At 38.0% G+C, this 20,083-nt stretch overlaps 1 protein-coding gene across 1 annotated transcript in view; it reads left to right on the forward strand.

The window, feature by feature from the left end:
• Positions 1–19,590, forward strand: part of LOC307195801 (uncharacterized protein) — a gene marked incomplete at its 5' end in the record, with an annotated part of 31,430 nt that extends 11,840 nt beyond the window's left edge. Inside the window, one exon of the mRNA XM_079940282.1 lies at positions 12,214–19,590. Within this exon, the coding sequence (XP_079796408.1) occupies positions 12,214–12,346 (133 nt within the window). The 3' untranslated portion in view covers positions 12,347–19,590. The remainder of the gene's footprint in view (positions 1–12,213) is intronic.
• Positions 19,591–20,083: the final 493 nt, after the last annotated feature.

Here is a 20,083-nt window from a genome sequence, read left to right on the forward strand (position 1 = left end):
AGCCCTGCGTATGCACTATAGCATATAGTTCTCACACTCAGGTGGGAGACATTATCATCATCCCCAATTTTCAGATAAAGTCGCCGAGGTGCTGGAAAGGTAAGAAACTTGACCCACAGCAAGAGATGGAGCCGGAGTATTCAAACCCTTCTCTCTGACCTCAAGAACCCTTAAATATTAGCATACTACTACATCCTGGTAAGAAAATCTGCTTCCAGCCACTCTGGTGACAGTAGAAATGATTCTCAGTCCCCACATTCCTCTATTGCCCATGCCACCCTAGCCTCAGGACTAGGGGGAAAAGGAAGTGATCTCTTCAAAGAGCAGCCAAAGGGAACCTACTCCCTTCTGCCTTTTCGTAATCAACTAACCAATATTTTATTTCCTTCTTAAGAGTCCGCACATGTTCCTTTTGGTACTTAGCTTGGCCTTTTAGGATTCTGACATTCTGTACGTGACTCATCCACTGTATTTCATGTTAATTTATTGAGGTCAAGTATAGGGTCTTACTCATCCTGAAGTCCAGTTATCCCCTGTCACATCTAACTCCGTTCTTTTCTTCTTGTAGGACATCTGCAGATATTTATCTGAATTTTGTTGAATTGTTCTCATCAATAGTACATTAAAAGTTATACAGAAAGTGCTTTCTTATAAGGAAAACCATCTAAATAGATTTCTAGCTCTTTACTTTTTATAGCACTGTTGTAGAGATTATAGATCTCCAGGTAATATATTTTAGATAGAGTTCTTCGTATCGTCTTATTTTTACATATAACGATAAATCTGAATTTTCTCTATCAAACCTCCGAGACTTCACCGGCTTGTAACTTAGCTTGTTGATTATGTGTTGCTGACTTTTCCATTTACAATGATATTTGATCCTGCTAAGGATGGGGCTGGGTGGGAAGGTACATCTTAGGGCCATAAATTGGTTTTGTAGAGAACTAACATAAAGATCTAAAGTCTCATCATATTTCTGCAGAACTCATGAATCATTTTATTATAATTCCATTCATTCAGGGAGTATAAAACCATTTTCAAATTGTTATTCCTAATTTGTTCATCTTCTCTTCCTTAGTCGTAGTGAGAAGAGAGCAGGCTGAATGGAAGAAAGTCATTATGACCACTGGGGCCACTAGGGTAGGCATCAGTCCCAGAGTTTTGTTTTCATCTCTCCGCTATTAATATTGACTAATGTCTTGAGTGCTTACTTGGTGCAAATTACTTAGCCGACCATGGCAAATGGATTGTGTCATTTCATCCCTTGATAGTCATACAATTAATGTATGTATTATTATGATATCCCATAATGCATACATGGAACAGAGCCTCAGAAGTAGTTATTTGCTCACGAAAATATGGTAGATGTGGAATTTGGACTCAGGTCCGATAGACTCCTAAGTCACTCCTAGTGATTTTTACCACTAAATTAAAGTTGTATACCTCGGGAGAGTAGATAGTTTCTAAAATTTTCTCAGCTCTAACGTTTTATAATTAAATTTTTGTCTGATGGCAAGCTTAACAGTTAAGATGGGTAGGAAGGAATGCCAGCCTGTTGAATGGAATTTCCCTGAAATAAGCCTGTTTTATGACACCAGTTCACTCATTCATTCACTCAGCATGTATTGAATGTTTGCGCTGTGCAAAGGCATTTTAGGCATCACAGTGGAGTGAGCGCCCCTTCCATAGACTCTCCTGCAGCACTCAGAGAAGTCTTGGACTGGTTTGCCTGTTATGGAATGGAGCTTGGTGATAGATGATAGAAGCCTGGTTTGTCCTCCACTGATAAAACTAAGACATACTCATATGAGTTTATAGGCATCTTGAAGCCGTGAGATAGTAACACACATGAATCTTACCATTTTTGCCTGGGATTAATGATATAAAGGCTTTGGATTTGGGTATGGAAAATGGGTGCAATTATGGGTGTGTTGGTTCTACATATATATGGACATCACGTGTCATCAGCCTGCAGCTACCTGCCGTTCCTCACTACTCCTTTTCACAAACCAAACAAGTACCTTCTTGTCTCTCCTGTGGATAAGCTCTTGACAGTGGCACTAGGGCCTCCCTCAATAAGTACATCATTGGCTAAACCAGTGGTTTCTCAGATATGCTCATTGAACAACCCTTAAGGTGGATTGACATTCCACTGCCTAGAATAGAATATGGTATTCTTTAGAAATCGGGGGGAAAAAATAGGCCACCAGCTGTACTTTCTTTAATTTAAATTGTTTATATATATATATATATATATATATATATATATATATATGAACAGTTGTTATATATGTGTATGTATACTCGTTCATATATATGAATGATTTAAAATTGAAGAGATATATATACACACACACATATATATGTATGTATATTTAAATTTTGGCTTCTGTTAGCAAGTAGTAAATTAAATTATTAGCAGATCCATACTGCAGGGAAATAACCAATCAGATTTCATTCAGTAGCTTGCTTTTTTGTAGATTTATGGTTGTGATTTTATATCTACAGGTATGTTTGCTGAAGAAAATATTTCTACCACTTTACACAAAATTAAATGCATTTAATACCAGTGCGGCATGTCTCAAATGTCTTAATACAGTTTTAATCCTTAATCGCATCAGAAGTATGAAATTAGAAACATACCCCAAAATCATTTGAAGATATAATTACTTTCATTTCCCTTATACTTTTGAGACTTTTGAAAAATAAGTATTTAGTTGTACTTATCTGTTTCTGTCTCTCTAAGGATAGCAAACACTGAAACACAATTCTTTTTAAAAGTCAGTATTAAAAATATATTGTCCAAGATGATCAAAACTAAGGAAGTGGCAAAGAAATTCAAAAATTTAAACTTTCAAAGGGTGCTTTTTTTGTGAATGTGTAGTACTTGTTCTTCTGAAGGAATTAATCTTTTTAAAAATTTAACTTATTTTTTATTGAAGTATACTTGGTTTACAGCGTTGTGTTAGTTACTGCTGTACAGCAAAGTGACTCTGTTCTACATATGTATATACATTGTTTTTCATATTCTTTTCCATTATGGTTTATCACAGGATATTGAATATAGTTCCCTGTGCTATATAGTAGGACCTTGTTGTTTAGCCAATCTATATATACCAGTTTGCATCTGCTAATCCCAAACTCCCAGTTCATCCCTCTCCCACCTGCTTCCCCCTTGGCAGCCACCAGTCTATTCTCTATGTCTCTGATTCTGTTTCTGTTTCATAGATAGGTTCATTTGTGTCATATTTTAGATTCCACATATAAGTGGTATCATGGTATTTGTCTTTCTCTTTCTGACTTACTTTGCTTAGTATGATAATCTCTAGTTGCATCCATGTTGCTGCTGCAAATGGCATTATTTCATTCTTTTTTTTATGGCTGAGTAGTATTTCATTGTATACATGTACCACATCGTCTTTATCCATTCATCTGTTGATGGACATTTAGGTTGTTTCCATGTCTTGGCTATTGTGCATATTGCTGCTGTGAAGATCAGGGTGAATGTGTCTTTTTGAATTATAGTTTGGTCTGGATATACGCCCAGGAGTGGGATTGCTGGATCATATGGTAGGTCTATTTTTAGTTTTCTGAGGAACCTCCACACTGTTTTCCACAGTGGCTGCACCAACTTACATTCCCACCAACAGTGTTGTAGGAGGGTTCCCTTTTCTCCACACCCTCTCCAGCATATGTTATTTGTAGACTTTTTAATGATGGCCATTCTGACTGGTGTGAGGTGGTACCTCATGGTAGTTTTGATTTGCATTTCTTTAGTAATTGGCAGCGTTGAGCATCTTTTCATGTGCCTATTGGCCATCTGTATTTCTTCTTTGGAGAAATGTCTCTTTAAGTCTTCTGCCTCTTTTTTTGATTGGGTTGTTTGCTTTTATTGTCATCGAGTTGTATGAGCTGTTTGTATATTTTGGAAATTAAGCCCTTGCTGGTCGCATCATTTGCAAATATTTTCTCCCATTCTGTAGGTTGTCTTTTCATTTTGTTTATGGTTTCCTTTGCTGTGCAAAAGCTCGTAAGTTTGATTCGGTCCCCTTTGTTTATTTTCATTTTTATTTCTATTGTCTTGGGAGACTGACCTAAGAAAACATTGGTATGATTTATGTCAGAGAATATTTTGCCTGTGTTCTCTTCTAGAAGTTTTATGGTGTCATGTCTTATGTTTAAGTCTTTAAGACATTATGAGTTTATTTTCGTGTATGGTGAAAGGATGTGTTCTAACTTCACTGGTTTATATAAGGCTGTCCAGCTTTACCAACACCACTTGAGGAAGAGCCTGTCTCTTTCCCATTATATATTCTTGCCTCCTTTGTCAAAGATTAATTGTCAAAGATTAACTGAGGTGTGTGGGTTTATTTCTGGGCTCTGTATTCTGTTCCATTGATCCATATGTCTGTTTTTGTGCCAATACCATGCTGTTTTGATTACTGTGACTTTGGAGTACTGGCTGAGTCTGGGGTGGCTATGCCTCCAACGTTGTTCTTTTTCTTCAGGATTGCTTTGGCAATTCTGGGTCTTTTATGGTTCTGTATGAATTTTAGGATTATTTGTTCTAATTGCGTGAAAAATGTCATGGATGATTTGATAGGGATCGCATTAAATCTGTAGATTGCTTTGGGTAGTATGAGCATTTTAACAATACTAATTCCTCCAACCCAAGAACATGTGATGTCTTTCCATTTCTTTGAATCATCTTCACTTTCCTTTATTAATGTCTTAACAGTTCTCAGCGTATAAGTCTTTTGCCTTCTTGGTGAGGTTTATTCCTAAGTATTTTATTTTTGGGGTTGTGATTTTAAAAGGCATTGTTTTTTTACATTCCCTTTCCGATATTTCATTGTTGGTATAAAGAAATGCAACCAATTTCTGTATGTTAATCTTGCTGAATTCGTTTATCAGTTGTAGTAGTTTTCATGTAGAGTCTTTAGGGTTTTCTATATATAGTATCGTATCATCTGCATCTAATGACAATTTTACCTCTTCCTGAAGGAATTAATCTTGAAGTTCTACTAAGACTTTTGGGATACCTGTTTTAATGAGCCACTACTTCCTGCCTGAGATTGCACTATGCACCAGAGATTCTAGAATTAGCATAATAAAACGAATAATGCAAGCAACAGCAACAAATCTTCACAAACCTTCCTTGCAAGGAAGTAGAGTCCACTGGAAAAACAGACAAGTGAAACACACATTCAAAATGGCAGTGATTCTCAAACATTTATGTTTTGAGACATAAAACATGAAAAATCATGACAAGCATGATAACCAGGGCAATTACTAGAGCCCTTCTCCAGCTGGTCAGGTGTAAGGTCCTGTAACTCTTTTTTGGTGAATGCCTCCAGGAGAGTCTGAGACAGATGTTCTCAGTTGTCGTCAACCTTTAGTGTGCATCAGATTTGCCTGAGAATATTGTTAAAACACAGATTGCTGGGCTCCAGTGCCAGAGTTCTAACCAGTTCCCAGGTGTGGCTGATATTGCTGGCCCAGGGACCACATTTTGAGAACCACCTTTCAAAACTCTGCAGTATGCGGTTGTGTGTGTTGTGAATGAGACGGGCCCAGAGAACCAAAGGAGGGCAAAGGGACTCTGCCCTAAATTAGTCAAAGGTAACAATAGCAGCTAGAATTGATTGATCCAAGAAAAAATTATAAGAACTTTACCTGCATGTGCTCATTTAATCCTTTCAGTAAGGTACATAGGTGCTACTTAGTGTTCCTCTTTTACAGGGGTGTCCAGAGAAGGTAACTACTTTGCCCACGTCCTAAACTGGTAAGTAACAGATTAAGAATTCAAGTCTAGGAAGTCTGATTCCAGAGCCCACACCTCTACCCTTTCTGCATGTAGAGAGGAGTAAAGGGTTGTCAGTGAAGCCTTCCTGGGGGCCCTGGCCTCTGAGTGTAGATAGAAGGATGAGTGGACATAAAGATCATTATTTGTGTGTGGTGGGGGTAGGGGAGGAAGTGTGAGGGCTTCCAGAAGAGCCCGCCCTCCCCATGCATCTGCTATAAGCAAGTCTGATGATCAGGAGTCCGGAACATGAGTATGACTATGGGATACTGAGAAGGGTTCTAGAACCCTGAGGTTAGAGTTCTGGATCAGTTAGTAGGTAACAGAAAGTGAATGAGTGATTTACCTTACTTTCCACGGGTAGCAGGAAGTTTGGAGATAGACCCTCTAGCGTTAGTCCAGCTGCTGAAGGGCATCACCAGAGGACTGGGTTGCTTCGCTCTTCCAGCTTCCACATCTGTAGCATGTCCACATAGCTTCAAAGTGACCCCAGAATCTCCAATAGTGTTCCAACAATTTGGGCAGGAAGAAAGAAAAGGAAAAAAAAAAAGAAATTAAGTAAGAAAAAAAAGGCAGTGTCTAACTCAGAGAGCAAATATTTTACCACAGATGGTCAACGGACTTGCACTTAGATCTCATCAGCTCGGATTTTAAACTGGCCACCTTAGCCTTAAGGATAATGGGGTCTCCTAAACCAGGGCTCTGATAGTAAGGAATAAGGAGAGAGTGGTACTGCTTAGCAGTGCCTGCTGTCCCAAACAAATATTATCCCCAAACTATTTTTTTTATCCTATATTTTACTTTAAAGAATGGAGGGGAAACATTATGTATCTGTAAATAGCCTTTTAGAAAGGGTACAATTATATAGTTATACAACCCCCTGGAGGGCTCCTTTCTTCTAAAATCTCTTTAAAAACTGTTCAAGGTTAAGGACATTTTTATCTTAATTTAGTAACTTGCAGTCGATTATCTTGGAATGACATCCTCTCTCTGCAGATGTTCTGTCAGGCTTTAGAAAATTCTAGAAGTGGACAGAGAAGTCTTATGGTACATATATTTCCAATATGCACGTCTTTGAAATGAAATCCATTTAGGGACCAAAAGGCATTTCATGTCTTTGCTATACATTTTCACGTATTTGCCTTTCCAGAATTCCTTTGAGCAAATCTGTTAGATGTACCCCATCCGTTTCTCCCATCTGAATTCTTTATTACTAAACATTCTTCAGTATGCTCTCACTCCCCTCTGTCAAAGGCGTTTCTCTGGGTCCTCACCCTTCTCATCTCATATGTGAATGCGTATCTTAAACTGAAGCAACAGTCTGCTATGACTTCTCCATAGCTTGAAGAACCCGTCTTTGTGGGGAAAAAAGTAGACTTACTAACTTAAAAGGTAAAATGCGCGCAATGTTTCTGAGAATTAAAAACTAAGATAACAACATAAGCAATGGAAAAAACTTGCAGTGGATCCTTTGCAAAGACTTTATTTTACAGAGAAGGCAACTGAGGTTTAAAGAAAAAATGCGTTAGTTAAACACTAAATAATAAACCTTAAACCTCAGTGGAGCAACACACGGACAGTTCATTTCTCACTCACTCAGGAGTGTAGTATGGACTTTGGTGGTCTGCGGGTCAGTTTTCTGCTCAGTTATTCAGGGACCCACCACCTTCATCAAGTGGCTCTACGTTTGTCCTAAAGAGGAAAGGAGAGAGGAAGCTGCGAGCTACAATTATCAACTCGTTATCCTTCAGACATAAACTCTTCAGGTCACCTCTGGTCACATTCTTTGGGATAGAACCATACCCAGATGCGAGCGGAGATGGAGAATGTTGCTCCTATCTTGGTCCTAGTGATGCCTCTACAGGCTGGAGGAGCTAATTAAAGTGTAGTCAACAGCTCGTTGTTTCTGCCACAATGAGTGATTAGCCTAAGACTGTGGATTAATTATGTGTGTGTGTCACATATACATATAATACACACAAACATATATGTGTGTGTGTATATATACATTTTTTAGCATGAGTTGACACATGGGGCTTCTGCCGTATCAAAAGAGTACAAACTGCCTCTTGTTGCTTTTTCTTAATTGAAGTTGACTACTACTATCTATTTCCCTTCATTTTGCTACCTCCCCCCCGCCTTTCAGTATTATATGAAAATTCTGAAAGAAAGAATTTCAAAGTTTCCAGTGCTTTTAAAGGTAATAGAATACTCAGACCTTAACAATTTTCCTGTGTGAAACTTTTGCCAGACTAAAATAGTTAACTTATGAAAAGTAAATTTAGATTGATACAAAAGAGAAAATAAGCTGATTTTTTTTTTTTTTTACACAAATGCCCTGAGCCAGGGTGGAAAATAAATGGAAAACTGGAGGAATTTAGATCCTTTTGTTGTAAATTTAAATATTTTTAATTGTAAAAATAATACAGGCTCATTGCAGAAACTCCAAAATTGAAAGGATTTAAAGAAAAAAGGAAAAATAACTCAAAATCCCATTTCTGATAAATCATCTCTGTAACATTTTTGAGGGTATCTTTGGAAACTTTTTTGTGACGGGGTGCATATAAATACAATGCAAGTATAAAATACCTTTAATTATTATATCAAACTACAAAACAGTTCTATAACATTTTTATTTAGTAATATAAGTATGATTACTCATCACCTAATAAAAATCTGCAGCATCATTTTTCATGGTTGAACAGCATTCTATTATTTATTTAACCAGTCCCTACTGTTCAACATTTAGATTATTCCTGTTTTGCTTTGCTAAACAATGAGACAAGCATCCTTGTTCATATGTCTTTGAGCATTTGTTTATTTCCTTAGAATGGACTTCTAGAACTTGAATGGCTGGTTGTCAGTTCTGGTACATACTGACATATTGTCTTCCAGAAAGGTTACCGTGCTTTTTATTTCTACCAAGAATTTAACATCCAGAGTGGTTTCTTACACACACTCACCAGTACCAGTATTATCAATATCAATACCAGTATTACCAAGTTTTTTAAAACTTTGTCATTCTAGTCAGTAAAATATGACACCTGAATTATTTTATTTGTATTTCTTTGATTAATAATAGCAAGGTTGAACATATTTGCATATCTTTATTGGCTGTTAATACTTTTTAGTTTGTGACTTTATGGCATCCATTTTTCATCGATGTATAACAGCCTTTTATATATCAATGTGTTTATTTTGTTGTTTGTTGTAAATGCAATTTTTTTCTCTTCATTTATTAATTTTTATTTTGTGTGTGTTGAACTGCTTTAATACTGTCAAGTCCATTCAAAAACCCTTTAATGAACACAACAAATGTGGAAAATCAGTCATTCTCCTGCATTTTGTAATCAATTTATTTCCTTTTGGGCAGTACGGAAATGTAAGTTCTTATTTCAACTTATGGTTGGAAAGAATCTATTCCCTCGGAAAGGGATTATAGTCTCCATGATGCAGTAATGGGAGATTTTATAGGGTAGGCAGGGTCTACAGAAGAAAAAACCCTAAATCACACTCCATTGGTGGTTGCCTTATTTATAAAAATGGCGTTTGAGGTTGTGTGACTGCCATCAGGTAAGCAAAATTAATTTTTAGCATGAAGTACTCCTATCAGCAAGAACAGCCTAGGATAGGCTAGCAGTAAGAAGTGAGGGGTTATGGGATTGGGGCATAGCCTCTGTTTCCTCCAATGCAGCTGGAAATTTAAACTCTGGGCCTCCTGCTTGATCCAATCAGCCCAGCTAGTATGTGTTGCCAGGTAGGGTGAGTAGACTCAGAAGTACAAGAGCTCATCCTTGGTCCCCTCTGGAAATGAGCAGAGAATACTGTGTCAAGCAGAGGTGATCAGTCCATGGTCTGGAGACTTGGATCTCCTCACATAGTCCTTAAAGTCAGGGTGAGACAAAATGCCAATACAAATCATATTGATGACAGTATCAATGAGGTGACATTGAGTCCTTTGACCCAACGTGTGTCTGCAGTGTGCCATCCATTAGTAAATGGGCAAAGCCATTTGACAGATCTATCTGATACAATGAATGAATCTGACACTCATATTTTGAAAAACTGAAACTGTATCCATTTGTCAAGAACAGTGGCTACTTGTTCTGCTTTATTCCCCCTGGTAGAACTAGGTGACATTGCAGGCAGTAAGACGTTCCGGCATTTCACCCTGGAGTAGCCCCAAAACTGAAGAAGCTGTCTTATCAGTAGTTAGCTCCTTGTCACCAAGAATATTAAAGTAGATTTGTATGATTAGCAAATTAAAGAGACTGTAGTGCCTACCACTACTGTATTCACTAAGGCACCCAAGTTATTCTAAAGAAATCCTAATAATACATTAGGACCGTTTTGAATATTTTTATTTGATTAGCCGTAATCTTCTAGTTTATAACATCCATCACCATTTTGACCACTGAAACTTGGCCTTCTTTTCTTACAGCCTAGCCCTGTGGTCTTGGGCTAATCACTAACCCGCTTAGATACAATTTTCTTCTCTATGAAATAGAAACAATATTATATGCTTTGAAGGACTGCAGGAAGGTGAGCTGTAATGTTTATCAAGTGCCTAGTAAGTAGCCTGGCCCATAATAAATACTTGGCTAATTGTAGATGTTAGTTTCATTTTTAGTTTTATTTCCAAACATTGCTCTTTACTTTTGGAACTCTAAAATTTGTTTTGAGAGTGGAGGACTTGTTGTTTGGATTCCTCCAACACTCTCTGTATATTCTGTACTTCTATCCCTACATCATTTATATTAATGGAATAAATGATCTTTGGTCTGGTGATTCCAAGGTGACGAGGAGCTAAGTGGAGGTTCAGTATACACCTGGAAGTATGTACTTTCATGCCCAGTGCAAATGTGGGAAAGGCATTATTCCCACATTATAAAGGGGGTAAAGACCTCCAACTTGAGGAGACTCTGGGTTGAGAGATGAGAGATTTACAGGTACTGTGTTTATCCTACAGGGTGCCACAGGGGCTTTTATGTTCTGTAGCAAGAATTTGCACCTTATACCCTTGTAGTTAGAAGCAAAGCATACCACATAACTAATATCTAGTAAGCATTAGAGTTAGAATAAATACCATTTATTTAACGTTTCCTTTGTGTTAAGCATTTTACAGTTACAACATATGGATGGATACTATATTGTAATGGTTAAGAGTGTAGTTTTTTGAGCTGGATAATCCTGGATTGGAGTCTCATCTTTATTACCTCTTTTTTTTTTCTGTTTTATTGAGGTATAATTGACAAAATTGTAAGATAGTCAAAGAGTATATCATGATGATTTGATATACATATCTGTTGTAAAAGGATCCTTCCCATCACGTTAATTAATACATCTAACAGCTCATGACACCTTTTTCCTTTTTTTCTTTTTTTGGTGAGAACACTTAAGTTCTATTCTCTCAGAAAATGTTAGTTATACAATACAGTATTATTGACTGTAGTAACTATGTTATACAGTAGATCCTCAGACCTTATTCATCCTGCAGCTGAAAGTTTGTACCCTTTTACCAGTCTTCCCCTCTTTTCCCCACCCACACCCCAGCCCCTGGCAACCAGTTTTCTACTCTGTTTCTATGAGTGTGGCTTTTTTTCTTTTTAGATTCCATATATAAATGATATCATTCGTATTTATCCTGTCTGGCTTATTTCATCAGCATAATGTACTCCTGTTTCATCTATATTGTCACAAATGAAAGGATCTCCTTCATTTTTTTAAGGCTGAATAATATTCCATTACCTCTTAAATGAGTGACTGTTGGTACATTGTTTACACTTTCTAAGCCTCAGGGTTTCTTTTCTTCTGTAAAAAAAAAAAATATATATATATATATATATATATACACACTAACAGGTTATTTTCTGATATGTGGAATGTTTGTTGAATCAACAAATAATTAGTTGAGATCATAAATGTGACACTTAGCACTGTATTAACATTTATTAATACTCTCCCTGTTAATTTCTACAATAAATTGTATAATAAGTAACAATAATAATAGTACTACTAGTAGTTTTAGAAAATGCATAGGATGTGCCAGGCATCATATACTGTACTACCCTCCTTCATGTGTACCACAAGTTACATGTGGATATCGTCTTCCACGTTGTTTCCTTTAAAGAAAATTGAAGCTCGGCAAGATTGAGTAGCTTGCTCCAGATGTGAACTCAGGTCTGAATCACTCCACATATAGGTTCTTAATGACTCCATGTCTTTAATTCCACATCTGCATTTGTTTGTTGTTGTTGTTTTTAACTTTCCAAGCATCTGATCTGAAATTCCTTTCTCTTTGGGGAGTTTTCCACTTTGTGGGTCTTGGTGAGAAACAGAGCCTTCCTCTCGTTACATAAGCTGAACATGTCAGATACACTGTTTACTCACATGCTCTGTCTCCCTTACAGATGGAAAACAGTCGGGCGACCTAGGTTGGCCAACTGCACCCCTCTCTTGGATTTTGAATTACAAATAAATGATGTAAAGAAGCAAGGCCAGCAGTGCTGGGTCAACCTCCTGTTTCCTGTTCCTGCTTGGTAGCAAGGCCAGCTAGGACTTATAACATCACTTTGGCCTGATCCTATAATTGCAATAGCGTAGCCTTGGCTTTCGGTTGTTTAGTCTGCTTCTAGTTACTGAGACCTAACCATAAACCTCCAAACGTTTCCTTTTCTGCTCAAATTAGCCGTATCTGGTTCCTGATGATTACAAATAAGACCCTTCCTGATATACAGTGGTGACCTACTTATCCAGGCAGATGTAACATCGTCCTGGCAGGGACAGAGGGCAGGCAAGTTCCTTGAACAGGTGAACAAGAAGAAAAAGACCTAAGAAGGAAGAATTGAAGCCAGTTCTGCTTGTGTTACAATTCTACCCTCAGCTGCCTCTGTTTCACAGACCACATGCTAAGGACCATGTCCCTTCGCCTGTAACAGACGAGCAAAGTAGACCCAGGCCTTCCGACCCAGAGACCAGCTGAGCCGTACCGTGGACAATCTAGGATGTGAAAGACTTCATTCAATGTCTTTGTCACTTGACACATTGTTCCTCTCTTTGGGAAGTAGCTTCTTTGTGTGACAAGAATATGCTAAACCAACACTGAAGTGGACAGAGGTGAAAGATGCCAAAATTAGCTACAGAAAAAAAGGCGTAAAGACTTGTATTTTCTGTTATTTGAAGGTGTTAAGACCCCACATAGAATATGAGTCCTTTAAAGGAAAGTTGTGAATGGCCCAGGGAATGTTGCATTTCCATGTGGCAATATGTTCTTGATCGGTCATGATGATGATGATGGTAGCATCAGTAGCATTTATCAGTGTTTCCTGGGTGAGAGGCACTTTATCCTAATGACCTTTTATCCCCATGATGACCCTGTGAAGTAGGAAATACTGTTTCAGCATCTTCAGGGTTTTTCTTTTTCTTTTTTTTTCATCAGGAATTTACCCTAGATCACAGTTGGGTGGTAGAACGACCAGAACTGGACACTAGGCTTTCCTGAATTCCCAGAGTGTGATCTTAGCAGTTGTAGTGCCTGATGCAGAGCCATGTAAATGTTGCCAAAGCAATGAAACGTGTACCTATTTCTAACAGATTCTAAGTCAGAAGCTCTGGGGTTAAGTGCAGAGCAGTTGAGTGTGATTGTCTTTACAGACAGTAGATAACTTAAGAGAAGTTGTTTAAAAGTATATTTGCGTATTGCACTACACTGTCATATCTGTGACTGGTTAGCTATTGAGTAACTAACACAAATCCCAATCCCATCTCTAATCTCATTCATCTCTTGTATGATATTTGACCTAATTGAGGCAGTATTTTTTTTTGTTCTTTCCCACAAACACACATCGAACATCCAAAACATGCTTACCATTTGTGAGCATATTCTCTTAGTTATTTAGGAGTTGAGTAAGAGTGAGAGAGAAGGGCTTCCCTGGTGGCGCAGTGGTTGAGTGTTCTGCCCGCCGATGCAGGGGACGCGGGTTCGTGCCCCGGTCCGGGAAGATCCCACATGCCGCGGAGCGGCTGGGCCCGTGAGCCATGGCCACTGAGCTTGCGCGTCCGGAGCCTGTGCTCCGCAACGGGAGAGGCCACAACAGTGAGAGGCCCGCGGACCGCAAAAAAAAAAAAAAAAAAAAAAGAGTGAGAGAGAAAAAGACACATAAATATGAAATACGGTCATCATTTTTTTAATATCCTTTATGTTGTTAATCCCTCTTAGCATTTACTGCCATTCACTCATTTGTATTATTTGGGGTATAGCAGTTTATTCACACAGCATTTTTACATATGGCTTATCATTTGTATTCTATTTTAATAACACTAATAATTATAGACTATTGACAAACTCATCAGACCCTACATATTCATTTCAAAATCATGAAAATAAGGTGGAAAATGAGGTGTAAAGTGGAAAATCTATGTGTATGTTTTCATTGGTGGAATGAGGAGCTACCTGAATATCACTCCTTTAGCTTTTCCTTCAAATGGTGCACTTTTTCCTCCATGCATAGGAGTCCCTTCCATTAGGTAAACAGTAGTCTTGAGGGCAAACCTCAGAAGTAGAAACAGGAGAACTTTTCAGTTATGGTAAAATCAAACATATTTTTCTTCAGTAGTGAAACAAAAATTCTTCATGAGAAGTTCAACCACCGTGAGTTCCATGGTGAAAAACTTTCCACTTATAGATGCAACTTCCCCCAGAATTCTGAGAAATGTCGGTAGTAGAGAGGGGTGTTGCATACACCTGTTTCATTTCCCTCTGACTTTTCCTTCTCCTTTCTCTATTGACATTAAAATCTATAGTGAAAGCACATAGTAAGCAGTCTAGGACAATTGATATGACATTTGATCTAAATCTCCAAAGTCTATTTTAGATGGGGATGCTATGAGAGTCAACAGGAGGGAAAAAATCTAGAATTATTCTTATGTGATCAAATGTACTAAAACAACAAAAGCAAATCTTATTTCTAGCTAATAAAATCACATTCCTTATATGATGTCATATTATGGCAGAAAAGAAATATATGCGTCTATTTTCTTCTATATTAAAACTGCTAAGGAGTGGGGACCAATGAACTAAATCAATTGTTTTGGGTTCAAGTTGTAGTTTTTAGTAGCCATCCTTGTTAGCAAGTTTTCAGAAGCAAATGTAGTTCGTTTACTATCACCACTAAATGTGCAATTGTGTAGATTTGTGGAAAAAAGTATTATCAAATATATATACTTCAAAATGATTTGTGTAAATTTATCTATTCATATTATTATTCTCCCCAAGTAAATCAAAATCTACTATATACTGTGTTTTTCTTCTATAGCTTAAAAGGGGAATGTATGTTGAAACTTATTCAAATATTTATTAGGTGTCTACTAAGTGCCAGGCACTCTACTAGGCAGTAGAGATGTTGTATTAGAGGTGGAAAATGTCCTTGACTTCCAGAACTGATACTCTTGTAAGAGAAATACTGGGTCAAACTAAGTCAACAGTTTCTTTGCTACAGAGCTTTTTACGAGTCTTGTGAATTATGAGTCTCTGATAAGGAGATGTAGTGGAAAACAGATCCCAAATTTATTTGAAATCTTTTCCTTCATGGACTGTCTCATAAGATTTATGATCCACTGAACACACCTTGAGAGACACTAGTATTCTGCAGTGGTTAGTTAATTGTTTTCTATTAAACAACTATATACTGAATCCATGATATTATTATCTGGATTTTTTTGGAGGATACAATGATGTACATGGCCACTGTGATGATAAGGGGGTCCAGTTTAGTTAAGAAGAGAAACCACAGGAGCTGTAACTTAATGTAACAAAGAAATACACATATACATATATTTATATGTAAATTACTATTTATATAGTATACAGTGTCTTCTGAAGAAGATAGAGTTGTTTGTAACTTGGGATCTCACAGGAGGTTTCACAGAGAAGGTAGACCCTGAGCTGGGCAGAATTTCAGTAAGTTAATTTGGTTCTGACCGTACGATAAAATCGGGTATCTGCACTGGTCAATCTGACCTTGATGGAACAGCATTCCATTTGCAGGGAATAGTGTGATCAAACATGCAGTGGTGGAGATTGCCAGATTGTAATATTCCAGTACCTGGAAAGTGTTGGAACATCTGCTTTCTCCACGGTCTAGAAAAGTGAATCTCGAGTGAAATGCAAGTATAATGGAGGCCAGTGCTCTTTGCTTTGTACACTGCTCTGATTCTACAGCATGCAACAATGTAGTGATCTGTTTCAGATTGTCATTATTCGAGAGGGTTCTTAGTAACAGGAGTGGAAAAGGAAGACCTCTCTTCCTGTGTTTCTGCCCTATGCTCTTAAGCCAGAAAAGGTACCAACATCACTGACCTGACCTTGTCTCAGGTATCTATCAGGATCTACTAGAATCATTCTAGTGAAAGGTAACTAGACGTCCAAAGGACTTAAAAGATACACTATAACCTTTGTATACTTTATATACCTGGTGAAACAAAAATGTCACCTGAGTGGTCCCCTTCCCTAGAAATACCAGTGTGTTTTTCCAGTGCATGGCAGAACTTTGCAGGTAAAACTGGGATAAAGGTGAAGAACAGTCTTAAAATTCTAGTCCTTGAACAGCACCCTAACACACAACAGGTTTTCAATAATCTTAGCAACAGTATTCACAAATAATGACCATCAGCGTAACTGCTCTTTTGTGCCAAAATACATTACCATATTACTTTTATTTCCTTCAGCTTTACAACTTGGGTTCTATTATTGTTTCCATTTTACAGATTAGGAAAGTGAGGCTCAGAGATGCTAAATCACTTGGGCAAGGTCACAGAGCTTGTAGGAGATAAACCTGTACCATTACTGTTGGATCCTACAAAGCAGACCATAATTTAAGTCCTTCAAAATATACCTCAGAATATTTGAGTAAATTAATGAATAAATCCTCCTAGTCAGACTGACCAGATCATTATATTAGGTTCAGCTATAAGTGGAGGAAAGTCATAATCATAGTTGGACGGTTAATACAGTAATTTACTTGCTTTGAATTTTCTAAATGATGTTTAGCTGGTAGTTTCATGATGATAGCCATCGAATAAAAACAGGCATATTTTGGTGTTTGGAATAAGATCTCATATTGAGTAAAACACATATTGATTCCTAGACCTATATGATGTGAGTAACAGATGACATTGAGATGTCATCTAGAAGTACTCCTGTGCAGTTCATCATGTCAACCCAGCTAATAATTTTAGAATGTTCAGAGTGAATAATATATGCAACCATAAAGCATATTTCTAATCAATGCAAATAATATTTTTCCTATGCTAAACCCAGAGTTAAGTTATAACATGCATCATAAGATTAATGGGCCATTTTTTCTTCATCACTTTGCTAAATGACTTAGTCTGGAAACCATTCAGAAGGTTGCGAATTGGAGCTGAGCAGTAGTAGTGAGACTGTGCCTCTGATGATGAAACTATTTCCACCCCGACCCCTACCGCTCCCTTCTTGGGAAAGAAGGCAACATTTCTCCTAGAAAAAGTCACAGGTTCATAAGCTGGCTTGTGTAATACGTTTGGAGGAATAGTGTGTCTTTTAAGCAGGGCCTATCTCGGCATATAAAATAATTTTTACCTACCATTTAATGAAATTAACGCTCACTTTGAGGCTAGGTCTTTTGCCATTTGACTCCTGGATCACGTCAATGGATATATTTTTTTCTTGAGACGAAGTGTGAACCCAACATAGTATCCATCATTCAGTCTATCTAGCTGATGTACATCATCTGAAGCACAAGCTCCCTGAGGCCAGGCACTTTATCTGCTCTATCAGTGTAGCCCTGATGCCTAGTGTCTAGCTTTTGGAGATTCTTAATAAACGTTTGTACTGAATAAGGTATGTATATGGTCAACAAAAGTTGGCTTCCCATTTTACAGTCAAGAGTATCCTACTCATGGTCTGTGAACACTGGATAGCAGAATCTTACTATGTTATTTTTCTGTTCCCTTTGCAAGTTTCCTGAAAGGGCATTCCTGTCCTTAGAATGTCCATCTCCTCCCATCCTCCTGGAGAATAACTCTTCTTTCTTAAATACTTAGCCCCATTATTGACTCTGTAAGATTGAATGTATTACCTCCTTACAAACAGGAAAATGCAGTGCTTTTTTTTTTTTTCGACAATTTATCACCAGAAAATTATTCTAACACCTGAAATTCTGGACCTAAAATGCCTGGACTAGTGGTTCTCAAAGTCTGGTACCCAGACCAGCACATCAGCTGCACGTAGGAATTTTTAGAAGTGAAAGTCTTGGGCCCTACTCCAGACCTACAGACTCGGACACTCTGGGGGTGGGGCCCACTACCTGTTTCAGCAAGCTCTCTTGGTGATGCTGATGCATACTCAAGTTTGAGACCCACTGCTTAGACCTAGAACTTAAGGTTTAGGCTTTGGACAGATCTGAGTCCTAAACACTACTGAGACACTGGAGTGACCATGAGCAAGTTACTTCTGGGAACCTCTTAGCATCTGTGTGCCTTGCTTAGCTAATAGTGATTTAAATTAATTAGAATAATGCACACGGTGTACTCAAGAGAGTAACCAAAGCATGCTTTATGTTCCATAAATTCTAGCTGTTTACCATTATCATCAGTCAGAGCTTACTGACACATCCTGAAGACATTCTTCTAATTGTAATAATGTGGTTTGTAAAATTAACAGCTTAGAAGAGCATATTACGAAGTTCATCAGACAGGGTCTCAGCAGGAAATCAGTGGTACATCAATAAGGATAAATTGAGCCCAATGTAGAGAATCAAGAGATAGTGTAGTGCCCTGTGTTCAGTAAAAGTGTGGCTACTTTACAGGAGATGAAAGAGAAAGGAAGCCTTGCTGGAGGGAGAGTCCTCCCCAAAGATGCTGTGATGCCCCACAGAGAAGCACTATACGTTAGTTGGGGGATGCAGCCAACTCCCAGCAATTTGGCAAGAATTAATACCCTAACTTCACTCCCCTCCTTCATTCCCCACAATCTTCTATTGGTTCTCTTCATTGGTGAGCCAAACAGAAGCCAGAGCAAGGACACTTACTAGGATAGGCCATGCAAGCCATCCACATAGAGTTGGGTGGAGAAAGGATGTGGAAGGGCAAATAGGACATATTTCCCACAGGTGGTGAGCGAGCTGTAAAATCACTCGCCCTTCTGACATCATTGCCATTGCAGGAGCACGGAGGAGCAAGTGGTTAGTTCTGACTTGGCAGATCCAGGAGACTGCAGGACAGCACTGGTATAGGAGTTGGGCTTTAAAGGTAGATTTGAATTTTAATGGAGAGTATGGAGTAAGAAATGGTGAAGAACTAAAGGAAAGGGAGATTCATTGCAAATGGAGAAAAGAAAAGTGGCATAAAGACAAGAGAAGTCAAGACTTATGGAAGAGATAGCAAATACTCTGCGTGTGACTGGAGCAGAGAATGGGTAGACGAAGGCTGGAAGTTAAGATGAAGTCATCCTTGAATAACATTAAAGTTTCCTCCTTTAACCTCAATTTCCACCTTCTACTCCCTTCACTAACATTGGAAAATTAAAAGTGAATTTGACTGGGTTGGTGGCAATGGCAGTATGAAGCAAAGAGAGGAGAATAAGAGTAAAAAATTTAGTAGTACCTTGGTGAAGCTGGGTAAATGATGGGTGGTGGTGTCACGTCAAAGCATGGGCAAGTGATTGTGACAAATATAGGCTTATTTCTTGACTATATGACTTCAGTTAAGGTACTTAAGCCCTCGAGGCTGCAGTCTCCCAACCTGTAAAATGGGGATAAAACCTCGCTTCCTCCAAGGTTTCTGTGAGGATCTAATGAGAAATGGAAGTAAGAGTTGAGTCCAGTAATCTGTTTTTAATACATATAAACTAATGTGAGTATAAGGGTAAGAATACTTGCTATCGTTTATTGAATACTTATTATGTGTCCAATATTGTGCTAGTCTATTTACATATCTTTTCTCACTTAGCTTTCTTTTCTCTTATCTGCCTTTCTATAGGCAAGCGATAACTGATGGCTCAGTTATGAGGAAACGCAGTTGTGAGGAAAATGTCAGAGGGAAAATGTACCAGAAAGTTAATTCCTAATGGATCTGTCAGCCTTAAACAGAGCATGTCTGTGCTAAAATGTGTAAAATATCTGTGCTAAAACTACTCAATTGGACAAGTTTTGATAAAGTATTAACTTAATGAATAGGCATAAACAGCTTGGAGCTTTTTGGAGGGTATGTGGTAATATTAGTATTGGTGTGATGACTTTTGAA

This window comes from Stenella coeruleoalba, assembly GCF_951394435.1.
Source record: "Stenella coeruleoalba genome assembly, chromosome: 13".
NCBI lineage: Eukaryota > Metazoa > Chordata > Mammalia > Artiodactyla > Delphinidae > Stenella > Stenella coeruleoalba.